We start from the raw sequence: 22,601 nt of genomic DNA, 5'->3' as shown, positions 1-22,601 counted from the left end.
AGCAATCATTTTACTTTACCTTTTGTACAAAATACTTACATTTCTGGTGAAAGTAAATACAAATTACAGTGAATTAACCTATAAAAGTGGACTTCAAAGCAGAAAGCCTACAACTTCATTTCTAGTAGTTCTAATCCTCATCATGAAGGCAGCATCATCATTGGAGGATTACTTTAATTTCCAGCCCCAAATAAGGACACAATACAGCTAGAGGGATGTTAAGAATCTCCTTTATGCAAGTGTACACTGTATGGCCAAGAGCACTTAACAGGTTAATGCTGTGTACGGTACCAAGATGGACACACACCAAGCTAGAACTAATACCCAGCTTCAGAGTTTTTCCATTGTTTAGTATAACTTTACATTCTGAGTATATATAAAAAAATCACAAACCAATCTTTGTTTTGACAAACAAGCCTATTACAGACAATCTCAAGTTCATTTAAAGCACAAGAAAGTAATGATGATTAGAAAAGCTTTAATTAAAAGGCCATTTGTGCTACGGTTAAACCACTGCAGCACTTCCCTCCTAGTAACTTAAAAACAAAGGACTTGTCCTCTTGAAGGGTTTACACCATTCTTCAGGAAAAAAACAGAGTCAGTGAAGGTTATTTATTCATGTGACAATTTTCCTGTATAAGAAGCTTCATTTACACAGCAAGGTGTAAACAGCATTGATTAAGTTTGTTATTTGTATTCATAAATAATTAATTGTAATAAATACGTATCAAGTAACTTTACAGCAGACTTTTCAGGGCCAAGATGCAGATATGTTCCTTTCAAATGTGCTCTTTGGAAGGAGAAGACAGACAATAGCAGCAGTTATCTTACAGCTGTAATCAGAGCCTTGGGAACCATTGGCATACCGAGTTCTCAAACACCTGCACGTGAGGTATTTGCAAGTCCACTTGAAGTACTGAGGGCCTGAAATGGGAGATTCAAAACCAACACAGAAATTGCAATTCAATCATCAGAAAGAAACTCCAAACATCTCATTGTCAGCAACAACAGTTCTGTCATGAAAGTCAGATGATGCGCTTCACAATTCGTTGTGGCACCTGCCTGAGAATGCACATCTGAAATGGGAGCAAAATAGCTCCAGCCATTTGTTCTGCTCAGTTTTCCCCTTGATCACCATAAGCTCAGTGTGTTTGTCTTTATTCTGAATAATTTCTCAGCTACATGTATGCTTCTACCAGGAAATGGACAAGATTCAGGAGTAAATATTCTTACATGTATCTGTTCCTTTGAAAAGGGACATACGCCATAGAAGGGAACACAGCTTTCCTAACCACAGGAGTTGGAGACTCTGTATGCCATCAACTATCCTACAACTGTTGCACACACATTTTTCCATTCGCTCACAGAAGAACAAGAATGTACACACTTGTTTAGGCTTTTTCTCTCTTACTCGCACATTATCTTCCCAGTACCACACACTCATCATTCCCAATATTCACAGTAATGTACAATAAATACAGCTTTTTCAATTCCCATTACCACTGACAAGTCAAATTAGTGTATGCTGTCTTCTAAAGAGACAAATAATACCCACCTTGAAGCACAGTTACACACACACCATCATCGACCTCTCATGTGGTTGATGTGCACCAAGCACATCGGAAGAAAAATAAATAACTTGTAGCTCAGTACTGGCACTTAACTTACATATAGCACCGAGCCGAGTAGCACAGCAGTAATTTCAGTATGTTCTCTTCAGTTCCTCAGCACGCAGGTAATTCTCACTTGGGTCTGGCTCGACGTGATTAACAAAGCAATGCCTTAATTTTCAATGCACCCATTAAGTGCAACGCTGTTTTTACATGAGCAAAGGTAGATGTGCACGTTGACGAGCTGTTTTGGAACCACTGCAGAACACACCTGGTGACACACCGAAGCTTCGAGAACCGTTCTCTCTCCATAACCTACCAAGATCTGTGATTATACAATAGAAGCTCTACCTTCCAAACAAGCAACTTTGTGCCTTGCCCCTCACCTCGTACTCCTTTCAAGTGTCACGTTTCTAGGATAACTTGCTCTCAGAGATCAATCACTTTTGAATACAAATGAGTTATGAGTTTCACTCAGTGCTCATCAGGCCACCCTGCAGTACTGTGCCCAGCTCTGGTCTCCTTAAGTCACAACAGATGAGGACGGACTGGAAAGGGTGCAAAGTTGGTCCAAAAGACCATCAGAGGGCTGAAGATCCTGCCTTAGAGGAGAGCCCAAAGGAGTCAGGTCTTCTCACCCCAGAGGAGACTCAGGCAAGACCTCTCCACTATGCCAGTACTGAAAGGGTGGCTGTAGAGAGGTGGAGGCTCTCTCCTCAGAAGGAGCCACATGGAGAGGGCTGGGACAACAGGTACAAGCTGCACTGTGAGAGGTTTCATCTTGATACGAGAAAAGAATATTTTACAGTGAGAACAATCACTCACTGGTACAACTTCCCCCAAGGCACAGCAGCATCCTCAGCAGTGGATGGCCAGGGCACAGGACATCTCAGCCAGGCTCCCCGTCCCCACAGCAGGGCAGGAGGTTCCTCCAACCTGGGCTGCTCCGAGTCTGACTGTGATTCTCCGATTATTCTGAAAGCTTGTTTGGAAAGAGGATAATGTCACAGATTGTAAGCTCATATCTTAAGCCATACAGAGAGAAGCCATTTTGTTTCTGCTAATATTTTAATTACAATGAAGAAATTATTTGTTACTAAGCAAAGCAGACATTCAAGAACATCTAGGGCAAGAACGCCACTGAGTTATGTTCCTTTTCGTGGTTCTTTCACTTATAAACTTTCCTAATCAGAAGAGTCAAGCTGAAACCCCACGTGAATTGTGGCAGCTACCTGTGTGCTTGCTTAAAGTTAAAAAGTTACAAGAAAATGGTGGAAATGTAAACATGCATTTTGGCAGCGTGTTTTCTGCTCTAAAACCCAAGAAGTGCCAGAAGCCCTGCGTGTCCTGCAGCTGGGAGAGAGGCAGCGCTGTGCCCAGCTCTGGCTGGCAGCCAGCAGCAATCTGCTCCCACACCAGATTCCTTCACTGTATTCAGAAATGGTTCACAGGAGAGAGATCTATGAGCCTTTACCTCAGAATTCTCTCAGCCTCAGAACATCCTCACTCAGTTGTGTTTGCGTAACAGCATTCTGAATTAGAAAATTAGAAATGTACATGTTTCAAGGTTTTCAAAATTAAATTATACACAAACTGGTCTTTACTAAACTATCCTACAAATATTCCACAAACAAGGAAGCAAAATAACCAGTCCACCACAAAATCTACAAATACAAAATGTAAGTCTTCCAGTAATTATCGTAACGGGAACGAAAGTTCACAAAATAAATTAACCTCCAGCCATCACACAGTGTTACAGGAGGTGTCTTTATGCGAATGGAAGGGTTTCCAACATTAGCAGTCATGAAACAATCCAGGGCCACCTCGAGGCATCCCCCATCCTGCTCAGCCACTGAGGGGATCCTCCCGGTAGTGGATGGCGTATCGGAGCTTCTCCAGCATGATGTCCAGGGATGAGTACTGAGGAAGTTTGATCATGAACATGCACGTTTCCACACGGATGTACCGAGAGTCCGGAGAACCTGAGGGGAAAGAAGTGCCAGGAGTCTGAATGCACCTGCTGCTTTTTGCCTTGTTCCCCAAAAGCATCCCTCCCTCTGCTTGATGCTAACAAATATCAAAAGAACAAGATTCTCCTTAACGGATCCTCTGGAAGCTGAAGGAGTGCTGTACCTCCACACGGTTCTGAGGCTGATTTTCTGACGGTTCTATCACTTTAAATGCATACAGTACAAATACCTGCCTTCTAGAGACTAAAGATGTGTGAAGCAGTTCAAATTTTCATTATAACTTTTGCAGAATTACGTGTTTTAAAAGCAGGTTATCTTTTCTTACAGCCACAGTTAAATGCCTCTTGCAGCAATTATTTGCACTTTAGATGGCTCTTTAATTAAAAAAGGCTGAGAACTATGATCGTGATGTAAGCAGACTGTAAGCAGAACAGAGCTGTAAGAGACAGCAGACAAACCCACCTGCAGCCCCGTCGGGGGGGGCTATTTTCATGGGGTAAGGCGGGACGTGGGCAGTATCGGGACCCCCGTCCTTGCAAGGACACGTGAAGGGGATTCGCTCCTGATTGCAGGCGAACTTGATGAACTTGCAGAGCTCCTCCTGGGTGAACATCTCCAGTGCACTCCAGAAAAACTCAATGTGCTGATCAGTTTCCATCAGTCCCACCTGGTACATGGTGTGTGCCTAGTGGAGACAAAGCACCACGGCCATTGCTGCTGTCTTCTCCCTCAATAAATCTTCCCCACCTACACTAAGACAACACAAGGTGATGCTATCTACGCCTCCCACCCCAGGGTCTTCAGCCTTTTCAAAATCATTACAAATTCCAACCATGGCAGACCATTAATATAAGCAATTTCCTATCTTTTCAACCCCTCAGCTTTTCTAACAGGCTTATCCTAGTCTGATGATGTACGTCACTCCTGTTTCACAAGCAGGACTGGTGCAGTTCGTTGCTGCTGCTGTGTGAGAATAGCAAACACTGCTAATATCTTGTTGAGAATATATCACACTGCACACGAATTTTAGATTTTATAGAGAGTTTTTCACACCTTGAGAAACTCCAGGTTGATGTATGGAAGCCCACATGTCCTCAGCTCCATCTCCAGAGGGGAGAGCGTGGTCAGAAGCTGCAGGGGAATGATGGACCCAAGCCCAGCACGCACTGCAGTCATGCACTCCGGAGTCTGCAGCTCACACATTCTCAAGTTCCTGATTGCAGCAGCATACACATCCTTGTTCTCCCATCTGAAAGGGCAAATTCAAGAGGAGAGTGCTAAAGAAACCCTGTTGTACAACCCTCAAACTGTACATACATACAGGATGTTTTAAGGACATTGTTTTTGAATAACTGAGTCTCATCATTAATCTATTTGTGTTCTGATGCTTCCCAAGTTGCGTCTCTTCCTCTCTCGTGCTCATGTCACCCACTTCTCACAAGCCTTATATCTGGGTGTTCACTTAAGCCAGCAAGCAGTTCATAAGCACTGCTCCTCAGCCATTTATTTCTTATGGTACAAAAAGCAACGAACAGTGCCAGAGACTCCAAGTTTCTTTCAACCAATGTGAAGTTCCCACACTGTTCCAGCCTTCAGCTGATTAACAAAAGCTTCCTGGGAGTGCTTGGCTTTTGGAAAATCATTCCTGAGATGCTTCTTCCACATGTAACCCACAACAGCCTGTCAAGAAAGCTGGTACTCACCCCACTGGGACATGCCTGCCCCTGGGACAAAGCTCCACTTCTTCCCCTGTCATGGTCAGGTAGGTGAATTTACAGCATGGCTTATTAGGACAGTCAGGGCTCTCTGTTGCTAGATGCTGAGAAGCAATTTCTGCACACAGAGCTTCCAGTTCAGTTTCATCATTTATCTGTCACAAAGCACAGATAGAGTACAGATATAGTGACCAACATGTCACAGTATCTTATCCTCGCAACTCACTTCATCTTCAGTTTTGTACACCACAAAGCACACTGATATATTGGCTGGAGACACCACAGACACCAGCAGGCAGAGATTGCTTTGGTTCATAATCATTTAGTTTGGCACCGCAGAGTTTCAGCCAGCACTTTACAAACTCTTACACCGTGCCTGGCAGCACACGAGATCCAGCAGCTCTTGCAGTCATCAGGATGTAGCATCCTGCACCTATAAGCTGAGATACTTCATGATCCTGCCCAACTGACAAACACCTACTAGCAACCAAGTCAACCACCACCAGTCAGAAAGTGTCCCTGCTATCAGAGCAACGTACTTGTGGAGGAAACTGTGGGGGAAAAAAAAAAGTAGTAAGAGAAAAAAATGCTTACATTTTCAAACTTTTTAATGTAGTTGTAGGTGAGGATATCAGCTTCCTGGAGATCAACATCGGGATCCAGCGGCTCTCCGACCAGAGTCTTCCAGAATGAGGGCAGGAGGTCGAGAGGCAGGGGAACATCTGCTCGAATTGCAATACCCAGAAGCTGCCCAAAGAAATGGAAGAGCTGCTCCTCTGCGTAGGTTATGGGGCTAGGTGTCAAAATGTACTTCCCCTTCAGAGAAACAGAACAAACAAACCAATATTTAGTAACAGATTTATACAGAGTGGGTCCACAAATTAACACCATTCTGAAAACACCTCTCTGAACAAGATGAATATCACTGAAGTGGCTACAAAACATTTTGCTCAAGCACAGCATAGAGGCTATATATTATGCAGTGACATTCCTATAACTTCAAGATCAAAAGCAGCAACATAAAAGTTGGTTTCCTTTTACAAGCTCAGTTAATCAGCATTCACACAACTTTTCAGTATCTGTGTTGGCAGTTTGACAGTGAGTCTCTTTTAGCTGCGGAAAGCATCTGAAGTACAGCCTGGATACATAAAGCCAATTGGATTCTGTATTGCTAACCAAATTTGTTCTACTCCTGTTCAAATGCATGCAACTTCATTTCTTGCACAGGCACATCCCACCTTATTCTTGTTAACTGCAGAGCTTGGACACAACAGGAGAAGGGAGAGTGAGGAGCTCTGCAGCTCCTTACAAACTTGCCAGAGGAAGTGACGGAAAGATCCACCTGCAGGGGAGAGGGACAAAAAAAAAAAACCACGAAGGGCCTTATTATTATTGCTATTTAATCCAGAATTTGCTGCTCTGCTTTGAAATCACGTTTCAAGCCTTATGTGCTTAACCTCCACAGCTGCACAGATGCATGACCTAACAGTGGTGGTAGATGCCAGCCCTGGCACTCATGCTCACGTCCACAATTTAATAGCGTACTCATATGCAAAGATATTCACTGAATTGCCTCCTACTGAATTCCTAACTGCTGCTCTGTCTTCCAGCACCCTGCACAGAACTAGCACAGACATTTGCTACACACACCAGTTGGTCTGCAAATGGAATTCCTAACACGATTAGAAGATGACCAACAGGGCCTCATGCCGCATGCAGTGCAGCTCCACACCTATAAGCAGTGAGGCAACGTACAGAAATCCTTAAAGACACTGAGCTGTGGCAACAACATCTCTTTAGAGATACTGTCAATAACAACAAAGGACCTCAACCAGGAAAGCAGGCCTCAGGCAGCCCTCTGTTCAGAAACAGGTACAACTCCCAAGAATCTTCCTTTACGCAGCCTGACAGATGACACCAGCTGGCAATATGAAAAGCACATTTTGGGCTTTTCTCCTCTAATGCCACATCCCCCATGAATTTCCAGAAGGGAGATATTAAAATCAGCACATGGGGCCTGAATTAACCCAGATATCAGTGATCAGTTTTCTTCTGACAACTGGGTAGTATTTGCCTTGATATCCTATGAACTATTCAACATGTGTGCAAAGCAAGATTTTTGTGACTCTTGAATAATTCAAGCCTATTCCTGGACTACACACAACTCACGTGGCATCCATGGAGCCAACACCCCAAAAAGAAGTCAGCATGCAAACAGGTCCACGTAAAGGAGAACTTACAAAGAAACCCCACTGATTTAAATAGCATAAACAGAAGAGAAGGCAAAATAATCTTACTTAATGCTGTAAGATTAACGTTTAACACTTTTTGATGAAGAGTAGTACCACTATGCCTCAAGGAGTCTGTCTCCCTTCCAACTAAGTGAAGCAGGGCAGTAAAATGTCTATTCCTTTTTAGATTCGTTCCTTTAACTAGTCACATGAGAATTGTTAAGATGATGACAAGAAATGCTGTTCATCTCCTTGCCAGTATCAGCAGGATGCAGTTTTAATACCACTTACTGCAAAATCAAGGACAGGTTTTAAAGCAGCAAAACCTCCTGCAGTTTCCTATCACAGTCACCACCTGTTCAGCTCAGGACAAGTTGAAGTTCATACATATCTGTCAGCACAGACTGAGTTTATAATGGCTAAACATCAACCAACTTGAAGAAAATGGGAAACGTGGGAAACTGCATAAAAACATTTCCTATCTCTAGTCAGCAAAATTGCATGCCCAGATGCTTCCTGCTCTATTAGCTAAAAGATGTCTGGCTTGCTTAACTCCTGGATGCTTTTTCCCCCCCTCCCACGTGCATGAGAACAAACATGACAAGTAAATGCTACTCTCTAAAGTTAACACAAGCCACAACCTGGTAGAAACTCAGATTCCACCTGGAGTAAGTTCTTACAGCTGCACCCGATGTGACCCGCAGTGGTAAGCCCATTCCCAACTCACTTGTTCCATGGACCTCCTCTCCTGTGAAGCGGATGTTGAACGCATACGTAGGATCCCCGCCACTGGCGAGTTTGACGCAGAGCTGCGAGGATGGCACACAGGCCAGCTGCCTTGCTGCCTGGCAGAAGTAGGAGTTCTCTGAAGAACGGATCTCCCCTATTTAAAAACAAACAGAAGAAAAACATAATCCCCATGTGCAGAGTATTTTGCATTAATAAGCATCTGAGCTTCAGTAAGACAGGTCTGATGCCTTACAACGGATTACAATGAATTTTGAAGAGGATAAACGTTTTCCTTACCTCCAACTATTTCCAAGGGATCCAAGGTGATTTCTGGGGCTGCGTGATCAGCAGTTCTTTGCACAGTGGCATTCAGCACTCTGTTCATCACGGTTATTTTTGTGTCATAGAAGATTAAACCTAAATAAAGAAACGCAAGTTTTGGTGCAGTTAATCCACCCTTCTTACTTGTTGAAAATCTTTGATGGACAGTGCTCAAGCAATAACTGCATCTTCTTTAGGTAGCTAAGAGATGGATGGCTAACCCACATCTTCAATTATTAAGGATTTGCTGCTGATACGTGCTGGAAGAAGAGCACTGGATTAGGACATGGCTGACCGCAATTCTAACGTGGTATAAATAGATCCTAGCAACTCCACCAGTAACCACATAAATCAGGAACACTTTGCCTAATTACTTTCAGAAACCAGGTGTTTTTACAGTAATGCTAGAGGAAAGATAACTCCCCTTCAGGCAACACTCATGCTCCCTGAGAAGCTGACCTTTGGCCTCCTGCAGCAGGGCAGCAATGCTGTTACTGTACATCTCAGTCTGCCGCAGCTCCACCAGCGGTAAGAAGAACGTCTCCAACGTCGTATTGAGAGACTGAAGCAGTGCAAACCGCAGGCGGAGACTTTCAACAGGAACATCTGAGGAAGAAAAAGTTCAGCCAGAGCTGAAGATACTCTCCACCTGCTGTGAAGGCCATCCTCCCAGTGGAGCCAGCCCAGGAGCCACAGGAGCTCTTATTTATACAGACTTTCAAGACCCACCATGAGGGCAGATAACGGTAGCACAGCAGTGAACCATGACACCCCTTCCTGGATGCTTTATCTCTGGTAACCGAGTCCCCTGTCTTTCACCATTAGTGAACTTGCATTCATCTGGAGATGTTCTCAAAAGGAACTCAGTGCTTTGAACAGGATTTAGGTGAGTGAAGTCTCCCAGGGTAAGGAATTGAAATTCAACCTTTTTTTTACCTCCTTTAAGCTAAACTCACCAGATAAGTTCCCATTCCAGCCTGACCTAGAAGGTACACTTGGAGAGCACACAGAGCTTGCAATGCATTTCTGACAGTGCTGCCAAAGGTACTGTGGTGCCAGAGAACAGCCAAGGCTCTCCTTGGAGGACCTGGACTCAGTGCTCCCCCAGCCCGCAGAGGCTCCAGTCAGTATCTCCAAAGGAACATCCCAGCTGCTGCATGACAGCCAGATCTGCTGCCAAGAAAAGCTTCAGTGCAAACATAAAATGCAGGACAGTATGGTAGAGAGCACAAGAAGAGATAGGAAACCCAGAGAGCTTAGTGATTTCAGTGCTACCCTTTAAATCCTTCTCCTTACTTTCCCCGAGCTGAAGCAGAAAAGAGGAAGCTGCACTGAAGTTCTGCCACAGACAATATCAGTGCTGACTGCAGGGAACAGCACCCTGAATAAATGGAGCTATCTAATTAAAGTCCTCCAATAAGCATCAGTGCAAGGAGGGTATCCCTGTGTGCAGTCACTTCAAGCTCAGTAAACAGACCTGAGAAAACCAATTTTGTGTGAAACCAGGGAGCCCGGATATCCCTGAGAACCTCCCTCCAGAAGATTCAGCAGTTCCAGCAGGTGCCTTTTCTGACATAACACAAACAGACCAAAAAAGCCAAGAACACCACAAAGCATATTCAACTCTGAACACTACAAAGCATACGTACTCAACAGACAGGAGATTCTAGGATCTGCTGCATCAGCTGGATCCAAATATACTTCATGTGGATGGAGTCGTGCTGGTGTAATGGCGAGGTGACGACAAAGCCTGTTGATGTACTGAACAAGAGCCACGTCCATTTCCAGTGTCCATTTTCGAGATGCTTTCTGTGCATGTCTCGCATCAATGCAGGCACACCTGAAATGCAAATGGCATCACACCTGGGACGACATGCCACATGGAGTCGGAGCACTTGTTCAAAGTGAGCACATTCAGAATTGTCATCATCTTTTAGAAGAGGTTTCTAGAACTCACCTTTCAAAGTGCAGATCGTATCCACAGGACAGAATAGCTCTCCACACACTACGGATATCCTGCTTGGATCGGTCAACAACAAATCTGTGAAATCCATCCAGTGTCAAATACTTCTCCTCAGGAACTGACAGTAGAGACAGAACCATCAAACAGTTAATGAAAAAAACCTGCGCTAGCCTACATAAAAACAAAGGCAATCCAAACCTATCATGACGCTGTTTAAGTATGGGAATCCAAAAACATATCTGCTTTCTAAGTTGCTAACACTGAAGAAGAGTCCTATAGAGTTACTACCTTCTTGTTTCTTGGTGGGGGACTTTTCAGGGTCCTTCTCTTCAGGTTTGCTCTTCTCAGGAGACTTTGGCTTTACAGTAGGTTTCTTCTCACTCAAAGCAGTTCGGCTAAGGGACGAAATGAACATTAAAAGTTTTCTTACATCTGTTCAAAAAAGCCACAACATCACTTGAATGTCCTAAATGTTTTCAAAATCCCTTTTTCCTCTTCCAATCAGTACATGGAAACATAGAGGAGAAAACAATCTGGATCCTAAAGAGAAATCAAATGTTTCCTAACTGCCAGGAGGCTGGAGACACTAACCTGACGCTGTTGAGCATGGACTTTTCTTTTGTGGGTGGTTTTGTAACGGGGCGCTTGGTGCTCACAACCTTCACTGGATGCTGTTCTTTGCCTGCTTTGTTGTATTTGCTCTTGTCAAATTTCGGCTTGGGCACACCGTATTTCCTCAGAATCTTCCAACACAGGAAATGAATGATTAACCAATGCTTTTGGGTTACACAAAAAAATCCTGAAAAGAGCTTTCAAAGCACTACCTGGGTAAGCTGGTCCTCCAGCACCTTCTTTGGAGGGCGGACATTTGTGAAGAACACATGAAGAAGGTTTCCAGGAGTCTGAGAATTTATCTGCTCTTTACTAAGATAGATATCAGCAACCTTAATGGGTTTTGTTGGAGTCAGGCTCAGCATTTGCTCAGAATGGACACAGCTTTTAAATATTTCTGTAAGGACCTCCCGAGCACCGGGGACCAACTTCTCACCTAATACAAAAAAAGGAAAAAATGCAATAGGGAATAAAATGCCACAATAAGCCTTCAGAGTTTGAAACGTGTAATAAACTTTGCACTCAGATAAAGCACTCTATCACACACCAGTTGCACCAATAGAAAGTAGCCACGAAAAGTTCTACCAGCAGATCTGACTCCTCTGAACTCTCATACCCCATTTTCAACACAATCGAACACCATCTTTTTTTTTTTTTGGCTTAACAATAATTATTATTCAGATAGTCACAGAATCTGATTCCCTGTACGTCACAACAAGTGAAATATTTCCAGCATGAAAAGCACATACCTTTTATTGACTTATCGTTGAAGTAGTCTTCTAGCGCCGGGCTCCCTTGTGTGTCAAATAAACTCTGATTTACAGTGGAAACAGTTAAAATCTCTTCAGTTGACATTTCCATCAGTTCATCTTCACCATCCAGACTCGACAAGCCAATAAGATCACTACTGTTAAACAGGCTGGCTCGGATTTTCTCTATTTTAGCTCTTGACCGTATCTGCACATATAACGAAATCAGTTAGATTAACCTGCATACTAAGCTTTCTCGCCTCCCCATATGGATAATTGGTATTGCATCTCTCTTACCATTCTTCTACATTAATCATTTGACAACATAGTTCAGGCTCCACCTAGAAAACATCCCCTTTTATGAAAGTCTGGCAACTCCAACCGCTGTGCTGTGAGCTCATCATGCACAGCTCTGAAACAGTGTTCCTTTTCTTAGCCTGGAGACAGCCCTTAGAAATACCAGAGACAAAGCTGGAAGTTTCACATGAGTAACCTGTTGTTATTTGCAACTCTGTTGATTTGCTTCAATTCTCCATTTAGAAAAATAAGTACAACAGCACAAGCCTTGAAGTCTCAGCTATGCAATATCGGGAACAGGAACAATTGTTTCCTTCACTTTCAGCAATAACTGTCATGCATCATTATCAGTGCAGCTACAGAGTTGGAGTTGGTGAATATGCTGACAGATTTCCATACACGCTTGATGGCTTATTTCAGCACTGGTGTCTCCTTGTCAGTTAATAACTTAAGAATAGCAATTGAGGGTTTTCGCTTTGAATCAGCTGATTTTCTCCTAACAGGTATAACCCCAGACTACGTACAAACATCTCTCTCAATTCACAAGCTATCAAAATGGCAGCACTTCGGCAAGCTTCTGGTAAACCTGCAGCTGGCAGTTAGTGTAACAAAGAAGGCTCTTGTGCAGAGCTGAAAACCTGGACAGATCTGGCATCAATGATAGATACCTACAATGTTTCAAAATTAATTTTGAATCAGACATCAGCAAACGTCTCTCATCTCTCCTAAAGCAACTCATACAGATACACAGATGGTTTAAAATACATGAAAATGTAGCCATTAAACACTAAAGATCTGCCTTAATCTCAAAATTAATCTCCAGCAGTAGCTGGTAGTAAGTCTCTGAAGAAAGCTATGTGAAAGGATATGAGCAGATCTTTGCCTTTACGTATTCTCTCCAGAAACTGGTGGTTTAAAGATTCCCTAAGATGAAGTCTGCAGACCACTCTGCTTAATATTTGATTAATTAAAAACAAAAACCCTGACCAAACAAGTGCCCCTTCCTGACTGAAAGCTATTACCTCCACAACAGCAAAACCTTTGATTGGCCGCGACAGAAGCTGCTGGTTGTCCAGAGATGTGACTGTGTACATCGACCCAACGTCAGACACCGACGCCGTTTCTACATTGTCGAGCGGCTCCCCGAGGCTGCCCAGGCTGCCCAGGCTCCCAGTACTGCAGTGCGACAGATCCAAGCTCTCCTGGCTGGAAACGTGTGGCTCTAGCAGTCCTGGTGGGATAGCCAGCTCCAGCCCAGCCTGGTACTGATCAACTGAGATGTCACTCACAGTCCGGGAGATGCCCTGTGAGCTGCACAGGGAAGCCTGGCTCGTAGATGCTGACGCACTAACGCTCATAGCAGGAGTGACACTGCTAGAGCTGCTGATATCCAGACTGTCTGCACTACTTGAAACAGTCGGCTTTTCCAGCTCAGTTCTGCATTCTCCTCCTTCTGCTTTGTCCTTGATTTTTTTAGGATCCTCTTCCTGCAGAGGGATGTAGATTTCATCCTTGAAGACTCCACCATGCGCATTGCACGCCTTCCTGATTGCATTTCTGACAGTACTCTCCTCCAAGTGAGTTGGTATTCCAGAAATGACGAGCAAACGGCTGTGAGCTGTGGGTCCTACAAGTGCCTGACACGCATCTGCTACAGCATCATTTGTCACACCCAGCCCTTGTGGATCCTTTTTCGTCAGGTGTCTGAGAATGATAAGCAAAGTCAGTGCTCTATGAAACCACAACATATCCTCAGGCTTGCTTCCTCCTATATTGAGGATTGCAGCATCTGTTTCAGCAGCTCTGGATGAAGATCTTTTGCCTGAAGATGATGTCTTTTCTCGCTTCATTTTGACTTTTTTCCTCTTTGACAGTAAGCTTGGACTCTGTGGTGTCTGTCCTGGAGAAGATGAAGATGAGGAGGAAGAGTCACTAAGATTTGGTGCACTCGTTGAAGATATCACATTAGCTGCTACGCTCATATTGATGGGTAGAGTTACTTCTGCTACAGCAAGGCAAACTTCCATCAGAGCGTGAAAGTACGTTGAAAATCTCCCTTGGTCAGCTGCTCCAACACCAGAACCACCGCACGCATTTCCTGACACCCAGTTTTGTGTTTCTTCATCATACAGCTTGTGGAGTTCTGACTGCAGGGCCATAAGCATAGCTAGACAGGGATTCAGCTGAAGGGCAATAGAAGATGACAATCCTGCAGGATTTTTTTTCTGTTCCAGATTGTGAATTTTGCGAAGCAATTCAGCCAAGAGATGAAATATCAATTCCTTCACAGATGCTGCCATGTCAGTCGTCCACAGAAAGTTCCCTGTGTGCAAAAGACAAAGCACTGGAGTCAGCACTGTTTCATTATTAGTAGCTTTACTACTGAAAGTTACAACAGCAACACTGAAAAAGCAAACAACTACAGGTCATTCCAAAGGATGTACGCCAGCAGAGAGAAAGCCAGGAAGACTGCTTCAACACATGCGTGTAAGTAGATTTTTTTTGTGAGTATAAGGAGAATTTTAATATAATTAAAAGCTCAGAAATTCCATCATTTCTCTTTTATTTCTTCTCTTCCAAACCCTCAAGCTGAACCTGCACACTACTTTGGCTCATCACCAAGTAAAAACACCGCGTTCTCACCTAAAAACTCCACTACTTGCAGAAGAACTGAAGAAGGAATAGTGTCCAGTTCATCTTCTGATTTCCCATCCACATCTTCCAGCTTCCAAGTTAACAGCTGTTCTGTGAATGCCATTGCCAGGGGGAACTCGAGGGGAAGAGAATGCAAGACCAGCACAGCTCCAGGAGGAGGAGACACTCCTAAGCAAAAAGGTCAGAGAACACACGTGTCACGACTCCGCGCCACTCCTGACAGTACAGGTAGAAGCTGTGTCCATGTTATTGCTTTTTACCCAGTTTGATGTGCACTTTGTCTGTAGGAGTGATCACTGACGGGTACTGATTGGTTGTTGGGGGAGGCGTTAGGCCTGTGTTGGTTGGAGAGGCGTCTCGAGGGTAACACACTGCCTCAATCAGGTTTAACTGGCCATTTCTCTTCACTTTGTGCCCCAGCCCATACACAAGCACTCGAGCCCAAGGAGCTTTATACAGGGAAGAACTAAGAAAAGAGAAAGAACAACGTGGCTTCAATATAATTACCAAAAATCTCAACCCAGTGACAGCAAGATTAAAGACCTTGCAATATTTACCCCCCAGCACTCAGAAAATGAGTCTCTGAGAAGAGAAAAATCTGCAAAATGAGCCCCTGCATACTCAGGATTCACAGAGACCCAAGCAGCACAGGCAGCAATGCCTTTCATCTGTGTCACTGTCAGACCCTCAATGACTGACTTACTCTTTGCGGAATCCAGACTGGCTTTCCTTACAGGACACAATTACAAACGCAGCCCCAGGAAAATTAACATCCATGTTGACTTTGGATTCCGAAATTGGGAATTCCTCAGCAGGAAACTGTTCTGGTGCAGTCTGTAATGCAACATTTCATAATGAAAGCCCCCAGGCAGCAGCAGCAAACCACCTGCCTTCTCTTTTTCAAGTAAAATATATCACTACAAGTAATGACGTAGTGTGAGGCTTCTTCATTTGAATATGATCTGCTGTACTGCTACTGCTTATGCTTTCTGTGTCCCCAGTACAACCAAAATAGTGGTATAACCCAGCTAGAGAAACAATTCAGCCTGACAGATGCTATTAAGAAAGTTGTGATTCTGCGATTACAGAAGTTAGAATCACATACAAACCAAAGGTTTCTTACACAGAAGGCAGGCCCTGAGAACAACACTGCTCTCAAGAAATTACTGAATACTGTACCTGCAAAAAGGAGCAGATCTGTTTTGTGAGATCTAACAGGCTCTCCTCTCCTTGATGCAGAGTCCGAGTGATGGCAACAGTCAGCCACTCTCTGATGGCCTGTGAATTGCCCTGGTAGAAGAGGTCTGTGGCAGCACAGTTTTGGGAATGGATGCAGTGTTGCAGTGACTGGGCCAAAAGAATGGAACTCGAACTGATTGTTCCATCTGTAACATGGAAAATAGAACAAATTTGGAGATCAAATTTTTATGCACTCTGTGAAATAGACAATGAAAAGATAAGTTCTTAAATACTTGGACACTACAAACTGTTACTTTCAATCCTGAGCAAGTGCAATCCTCTTCCCAAGGTCAGCAGTAGAAACGATCCTTCCACGACCAAACCTACTTCCTAACACGGTTGGTTCCAGATGGGCTAGCCCTCTAAATGCCAGCTGTATTCTGCATCTGTCTTAAAGCCACCCTCAGGGAGGCCTGTCAGACATATGCTGAGCTGTAAGAGTTCACAGCTGCTTTGTTTTGTTCCACATGCAAAAACAGACATCTTCATTTACTGCATAAATACAGCAGACAAATGATCAGCTTTCTTCCATACTCATTCTAGATGAGGTGAAGGCAGCTTCATCTGTCCTCAAGTTGTCCCCATATACAGACAAGACAGCTTTGAGTGGGTATCAAGCCAACATCCCATGGTTGTCACTCTGGAGTTAATCAAAAAATCAAAATGCAGAGCACAAAGGAGTGGGCAATTCACCAAAGTCCCAGTCTGGAAATTGCATATATTAGCATAATCTGGATTAGACTACTTTTAAACTAAAAAAAGGAAAAAGAAAAGCTTGTAAATTATTCTCAAAGCCATGCAAAGTAATGCTGTACTCTGCAGAAGGTTGTTACAACGCAGCATCTGTTAGAGGTAGCCAAGTTTCAAAGTCATTGAAGGACTTAAGAGCACTGTCTCCAATGGCAGCTACTTGCTTTCAATTATTGACAGCTTACGTTTAGCATTTCCTCTTTCCTCCTTATGTCTCAGCCACATTATGCATCTCTTTGCATGCAGAATAGCTTTGTCACAATAATTGCCTTTATTAACACTCACTTGAATTAGCCCAAGATCCTTTTCCATGATTCAGCACATACATTCTCTAATCAGATCTGTGATTCCAGTAGGAAAAGGACAAACCACTTTGTGAAATGAAGAATAGTTGAGTTTTGAAGACTGAGACCCAACTGGCATTTAGTTTCCTTACAGGTATCCCATATGGATACTCCCCTCATCCCCACCCCACTCCCCTCAACAGAAGGCCAACAGCAACACAGGGACAGCAGCACTCTGAATGGAATCTCAGGAGAGTCTCTGAACTTCCTCGAGCACGCGTATATTCAATCATTAGCAATAATTTAACTTCAGTATCATATCATTAAGGTAATAACATCAAAGAGCCCATTGAGACAATTAACAATTAATTAGTGCCCAACCTCAGATTTCTTTTGGCCACAGAAAACCACTGTATCAGAGAAATAGCTGTGATAAAAATCAGCATTTACCAGGAAGAGGTGGTGCAAGAAGTTGGTTGGATAGCAACTGCAGGTGCTCCAGAGTGATGTCACGGATAGCAGGGATGTGGAACAGACGGGTGAACATATGTGGAGATTTGGGGGCAAAAATGTTGAGGAGAGCCATGCGGCAGTACAGCTTGGCCAGCGCAGCTTCACTTCTCAAAAGCTCTCTAGAGAACACAAAGATCAAAGCACTTCAACACCCTTAACACACAATCCAGTAAGCTGCCTTTGAATCCAAACACAGTTTATTCTCATTAATGGTTCAAGTAAATTCAAATCTTTTTTAGTCAGCCCACCTAAATCTGGTACCAAATTAAAGCTTTCAAATTAGAAGTTCCACAAAGCAAGTCCAGGATTCTTGAGCCCTTAGAGATCAGTTGACTGATGGGACAAGAAACAAAAGCTTCAAAGATGATACCTGTTAGGCAGACACATGTAAAAACACTTTCATGTGGCTAAGTCTTATTCAACATTTAAGAAAACATGCCTGTCCCCTCCTCTCTGACATCATTCCACCTTTTTTTGTAAATTTAAGCCCCAGGAAATTGCTCAGGTTGTGCAAAACCAACTGCATGTTAATGATGCTTAAACAAAATCTTTTGCTGCTTCACGTCTTTAAAACCTTAGGGAGAAAAATACCCAGTTAAAAAACAAACAACTGTTTTAGTAAGAGAGAAGATCCTGTCTTCATACAAATCAGATAACGTGCTGTCGTGAGTGCATCTTTCCTACCAAAACCCCACGTGTAACAACACGGTAGATTGAATCAGGTAATCAGAAGTTCTCCAATTTTGCTTCTTTTCTTTACCTGTGAATTTGGATGTTGGTATTGTCCAGGGTAACCAATCCATTTGTTGCAGTCCTCCTATAACCAGCAGGAGGCCTTTCTAACATGTCAATAGGATACCAGTATCTTACCAGCACTCCCTCACTTCTGAGATAGGTCTCTACTTGTACCAGTTCATTCACCTGCAACACCACAAATAACACTGTAAAACACAGGGTTTCTTCCTTCAAAAAAGTGCACCAGGTCAGTACTGTAAGCACTGCAGTACACTTAATCATGACTGCACATAAACACGTAAATGCTGACACATTGAACACCCTTCTGTGCATCTTTACTCACTGAATCAACATCCAGGACGACACCATGAAGACCAAATGTCTTCAGCATTCCCCGAATAGCAAACTTGGGTAAAGCTGTTCCAACAGCACTGCTGGTAACGTTGTTACTGTCAGGAGAGCGAGTCACAACAGTGAGACCTGGGCAGAAAACAACACAGGGCTCAGCATCTTCCTCAGACTAACAAATTACAAAAGACATCCCAGGCACCAGAGCCCCTTGGCTTCCTGTTGCTTAACACACTCGTGGCTGAGTTTACCTTTCCGTACTTTATCGATTGTAAACTTATTTGCTTCATCTTTGATGTCCTCAATGGTAGGAAGGTAGAGGTCTCTTGGGATGCCTCCGTTTTCCTCGTACAGGAACTCCACAGTTTGTCGTGCTATATCAACCATTCCTGGCAGACAGAAAGGAAGGCTGGTTAATCTCCCCCCTCTACTTGAAATGAACACCCTTGATGGCCTAAGAATGACTCTTCTCATTAATTCCTAGGCAGATGAGATATCCAATTCCTCAGAAAATCTCTCAGTACATGATAGACAGGGAGCAGAGCTTTCCTGACAGGACTTATCAGAGCTCCAGCTTCTCACTTCTCACTCTGCTCTTTCTGTGACTTCCCCATAGATGTGTCATATTGGCAGAACTGTATTTGCTTACAAATTCTCTTTTACTGAAGTTCCTCAAAAGTTCCATGTGCAAATAATTCCTTCCCAAACCATTATTCCAAAGTATTTCTGGATCCATATCTAAATTCAGGGCAGTACAACAGATTCTTCCACAATTTCTAAAACCATTTTCCTTGTTTAAAATAATCAATGCAAGTAAAAGGGTTTAGCAGGTTAAAATCATGACCTCAGAACAAATTCTAAGTTCTTGGCAAAAACAGCAAGTGAAAAAACTTATTTTCCAGCCCTGAATACAGTAAAACAAACAAAACACAGATGCTATGATGTGCAGAAATGGCAAGGATAAAACAGCTGCATGGAACAAAACACAGCCATACCTAACTGTAAGGCTCCTTTAATTTGATCCAGCCCAGATTTCCTCTCTGCCTCGTTACGGAATCTTCTTCTAATTGTAGGGAAAACTTTAGTTTCCCAGGCTTTAACCAGCAGAGCATAGTGGTCCTCCTGCAGAGAGGAAAAACATTTAGAGTAACAAAAAGGAAGAAAAGTTGTTAATTCCAGCTCTGCTTTCCTTAAAATAGCATTGTAGCAAGAAACTTAAAAATCTGAATTACAAAAATCCATATTTAGACTACAAGGGATAGCAAGCAGTGCTTGCCACATTGCTCACCCTGGGAATATCATCATCATCGTCATCATCGCTTTCATCATCTGCAATAGGAGGGGGATGAGGATCAGGCCCTGACGTGATGAAGTTCTCATAGCTGAGTTCCATTTTGTAGTGACAAGACGTGTCACTGTCATACTCTGCAAAATACATACACAGATCTTGAGACCTCAACAGGCCAGCAGGCAGGCAGAACTATTCAGTGAGATTTTTGGGATACGTTGCATCTGCAGAAAGGAAGATCACACTAAGATTATTATTTTTAATTGCCTTGTCTTAAGCAAAACAAGTGCATGCTTGCCAATAATTACTGTACTGCTTTACCTAAGCAGGCAGTATCTACAAACAGAATGTGCTTGAGCCCTATTTAAGCGATTGCAATTTTTCTCAGAGCCTTTTAAAAAACATCACCCATCACTTTACGTTGTTGAGCCGTAGCAACAGCAGCAATTCTGCAGGGAGGTCCGTGGGTCCCAGGATCAGAAGCTATGCTGGTGCCAGCGTCATTATCGCTATCGGAAGCCATAGCAAACGGCAGCGCCTCGAAGTTGGCACTGATTTCTTCAGCCAGGTCAATGCACAGATCAGCAGCGTTCCTGTGAGCTTGGCCTTCAGCATAGGCAAACTGGCGAGATCCAAAATTAGCACGGACTTTTGTGTTCTGCAACAAAGTACAGATAAAGAATTTAGATGACCTGCGGGTTTCTGAGGTCCTCCCCTTTACCACACAGCTGTCCCAGCATTACTGGCTGTAAAACTGGATGCAGCTGGGAAAGTACTAAGCTGTCAACCACAAACTTTGAACTTCCTCTTTTTTTCTCCCCTAACTTCAAGTCATAGCATATTTAGCTAATACACTTTGTGGCAAGGTCACCGCTGGGAAAGAATAATAACAGAAGCTACTGGCACAGAACAATGCAGTGTCATCAAGTAGCTGCATGTTGAGTGTTCTGCAGGGGAGAAAGTTCCAAACAGTAACAATACAAATGTGCACACTGGGAAGAAAACGAGCGCACGGAGTAATGCAATAAAGATAAAAACCACCACTCTACTGTTCTATAGCTAGAAATGTTACATAGAATGGATTGAGCTGGCTTTATCTAATACCTGTGAAAGAGTATTAAAAGTTCAGCATGACAATTTGAGCCTTATCTCAATTCAGTTACCAAAATGACACATGTATCAAACAAGACGTTTATGTTAAGAACTTGCCTTCTTCTGTATGTGAACAATTGGCCACATTCCACCAGACACATCTTCTAGGTATGGCCCAAGTCGCTGCCCACAGTAAGTAAAATAAACTCTGCCTTTAGCAGGCTGCCCCGGTGGGGGTGGAGTTCCTTCTGTTCTTTCCCATCCAATTCCAGCTACATCACCTATCAAAATACACCATCATCAAAAGAACAGCACAGATTAACCTTGTCTCACCTACAGTTTCCCCTACATTCAGGGAATGTTTTTGATGCACCAGTTAAGCTAATTAGCTGTCCTCTTACATACCAGGGGACAGAGTGACATCCAGTCGAACGCTCTTCCACTGCAGCAAGCTGGAGCCATTGTAATGCACTGCTCGCCCATTGCTAAGAATTGACACAAGAAGAAGGAAATTAACAAGAGCTCTGAACTGATTACAACTCAACAGCAACTGAAGTCTACACAACTACAGTACAGGCAAAATTCTAAATGTACCTGCTGCCTGCCACAACGAGCTTATAACATTCTCTCTAAGGAGCATACAAGTGTACTGAGCAAGACTGATTTTTGATGTGCATCTCCAACATACTTATGAAAAAGACAGGTGCCCACTGGGTTTGTCCAAGCCCCATCCCGTTTTTCTGCCTCTGTAGCAAATCCGAATGAAACTATTGGACCAGTGTCATCATCTGTATCTCCATAGGAAACTATTTCAATTTCCCAGTAGAATGATGGTGCCTAGAAATAGAGAGAAGTTATTTACAAGCTGTAGGCAAAATAGAAAAGTTTTACTTTTCATGCATTACCAAATATTAAGCGAAGAAGCTGCAGTATGGTTGTCAATTCTTACCTGCACAGGAACTGGAGAAGTGGCATAAATGAATGTGCCCCGAGGAAGTCCCCCACCTGCACTGGGATCAGCCAGAAAAGTCACAGCAGCAAGATGTGATGAAAACATGCATGCTCGTACTGGGGGAAACACTCTTGATGGGCTCCAAGTGATTTCTTTGGGCTGTAAACAGGAACAGATTACTCCAGTTGCTGTTGAAGTCATCTCATGAAATCCATTAATACATTCTTTTATAAAAGGCATGTAAGCACAAACTACTAAACTACAACCACAAGTACAGGAACGTCCCAGCACAGGAACTCATACGAAATGAAACATCTCTAGAAATTCAACCAGCTTGGCTCCAACGCCACAGGCAGAGCTCCTGCCTTCAGTGGCTCTCTCATCTGTGAGGGGCACTCTGTTCATCTCTGCTTCTGTGCTCACCTGTCTTCTGTCGGCCTGGAGTGGAGGAGGTGGGGGTCGAGCACAGTCACGATACAACATCCTTAACCTCTCACACTGCATTTCTACAACAGTGAGCCTCTCCCCTGTAACAAGAAACCAAACCA

General features: G+C 43.4%; 1 protein-coding gene across 6 annotated transcripts in view; it reads right to left on the bottom strand.

Moving 5' to 3' along the window:
* Nucleotides 1-213: 213 nt before the first annotated feature.
* The window catches only part of HECTD4 (HECT domain E3 ubiquitin protein ligase 4), a 66,454-nt gene continuing 44,066 nt past the window's right edge, over nt 214-22,601 (bottom strand). For all 6 annotated transcript variants that reach the window (XM_048964657.1, XM_048964660.1, XM_048964659.1 and 3 more), the window contains 32 exons: nt 22,477-22,580; nt 22,051-22,212; nt 21,790-21,938; nt 21,507-21,586; nt 21,219-21,382; nt 20,430-20,667; nt 20,010-20,146; nt 19,717-19,843; nt 18,973-19,110; nt 18,717-18,853; nt 18,399-18,559; nt 17,576-17,757; nt 16,032-16,237; nt 15,556-15,686; nt 15,113-15,318; nt 14,841-15,020; nt 13,220-14,520; nt 11,901-12,108; nt 11,364-11,587; nt 11,131-11,282; nt 10,828-10,934; nt 10,534-10,657; nt 10,226-10,416; nt 9,036-9,182; nt 8,553-8,672; nt 8,254-8,409; nt 6,534-6,637; nt 5,890-6,111; nt 5,284-5,450; nt 4,634-4,829; nt 4,043-4,265; nt 214-3,592 (listed from right to left, as the gene is read on the bottom strand). In XM_048964657.1, coding sequence (XP_048820614.1) covers nt 3,456-3,592; nt 4,043-4,265; nt 4,634-4,829; nt 5,284-5,450; nt 5,890-6,111; nt 6,534-6,637; nt 8,254-8,409; nt 8,553-8,672; nt 9,036-9,182; nt 10,226-10,416; nt 10,534-10,657; nt 10,828-10,934; nt 11,131-11,282; nt 11,364-11,587; nt 11,901-12,108; nt 13,220-14,520; nt 14,841-15,020; nt 15,113-15,318; nt 15,556-15,686; nt 16,032-16,237; nt 17,576-17,757; nt 18,399-18,559; nt 18,717-18,853; nt 18,973-19,110; nt 19,717-19,843; nt 20,010-20,146; nt 20,430-20,667; nt 21,219-21,382; nt 21,507-21,586; nt 21,790-21,938; nt 22,051-22,212; nt 22,477-22,580 — 6,281 coding nt within the window. In that variant the 3' untranslated portion in view covers nt 214-3,455. The remainder of the gene's footprint in view (nt 3,593-4,042; nt 4,266-4,633; nt 4,830-5,283; nt 5,451-5,889; nt 6,112-6,533; nt 6,638-8,253; nt 8,410-8,552; nt 8,673-9,035; nt 9,183-10,225; nt 10,417-10,533; nt 10,658-10,827; nt 10,935-11,130; nt 11,283-11,363; nt 11,588-11,900; nt 12,109-13,219; nt 14,521-14,840; nt 15,021-15,112; nt 15,319-15,555; nt 15,687-16,031; nt 16,238-17,575; nt 17,758-18,398; nt 18,560-18,716; nt 18,854-18,972; nt 19,111-19,716; nt 19,844-20,009; nt 20,147-20,429; nt 20,668-21,218; nt 21,383-21,506; nt 21,587-21,789; nt 21,939-22,050; nt 22,213-22,476; nt 22,581-22,601) is intronic.

The sequence above is a fragment of the Lagopus muta genome, chromosome 17 (genome assembly GCF_023343835.1).
Source record: "Lagopus muta isolate bLagMut1 chromosome 17, bLagMut1 primary, whole genome shotgun sequence".
Classification (NCBI taxonomy): domain Eukaryota; kingdom Metazoa; phylum Chordata; class Aves; order Galliformes; family Phasianidae; genus Lagopus; species Lagopus muta.
Note: the sequence above shows the minus strand (reverse complement) of the source record. Positions and strands in the feature narration are given on the sequence as shown.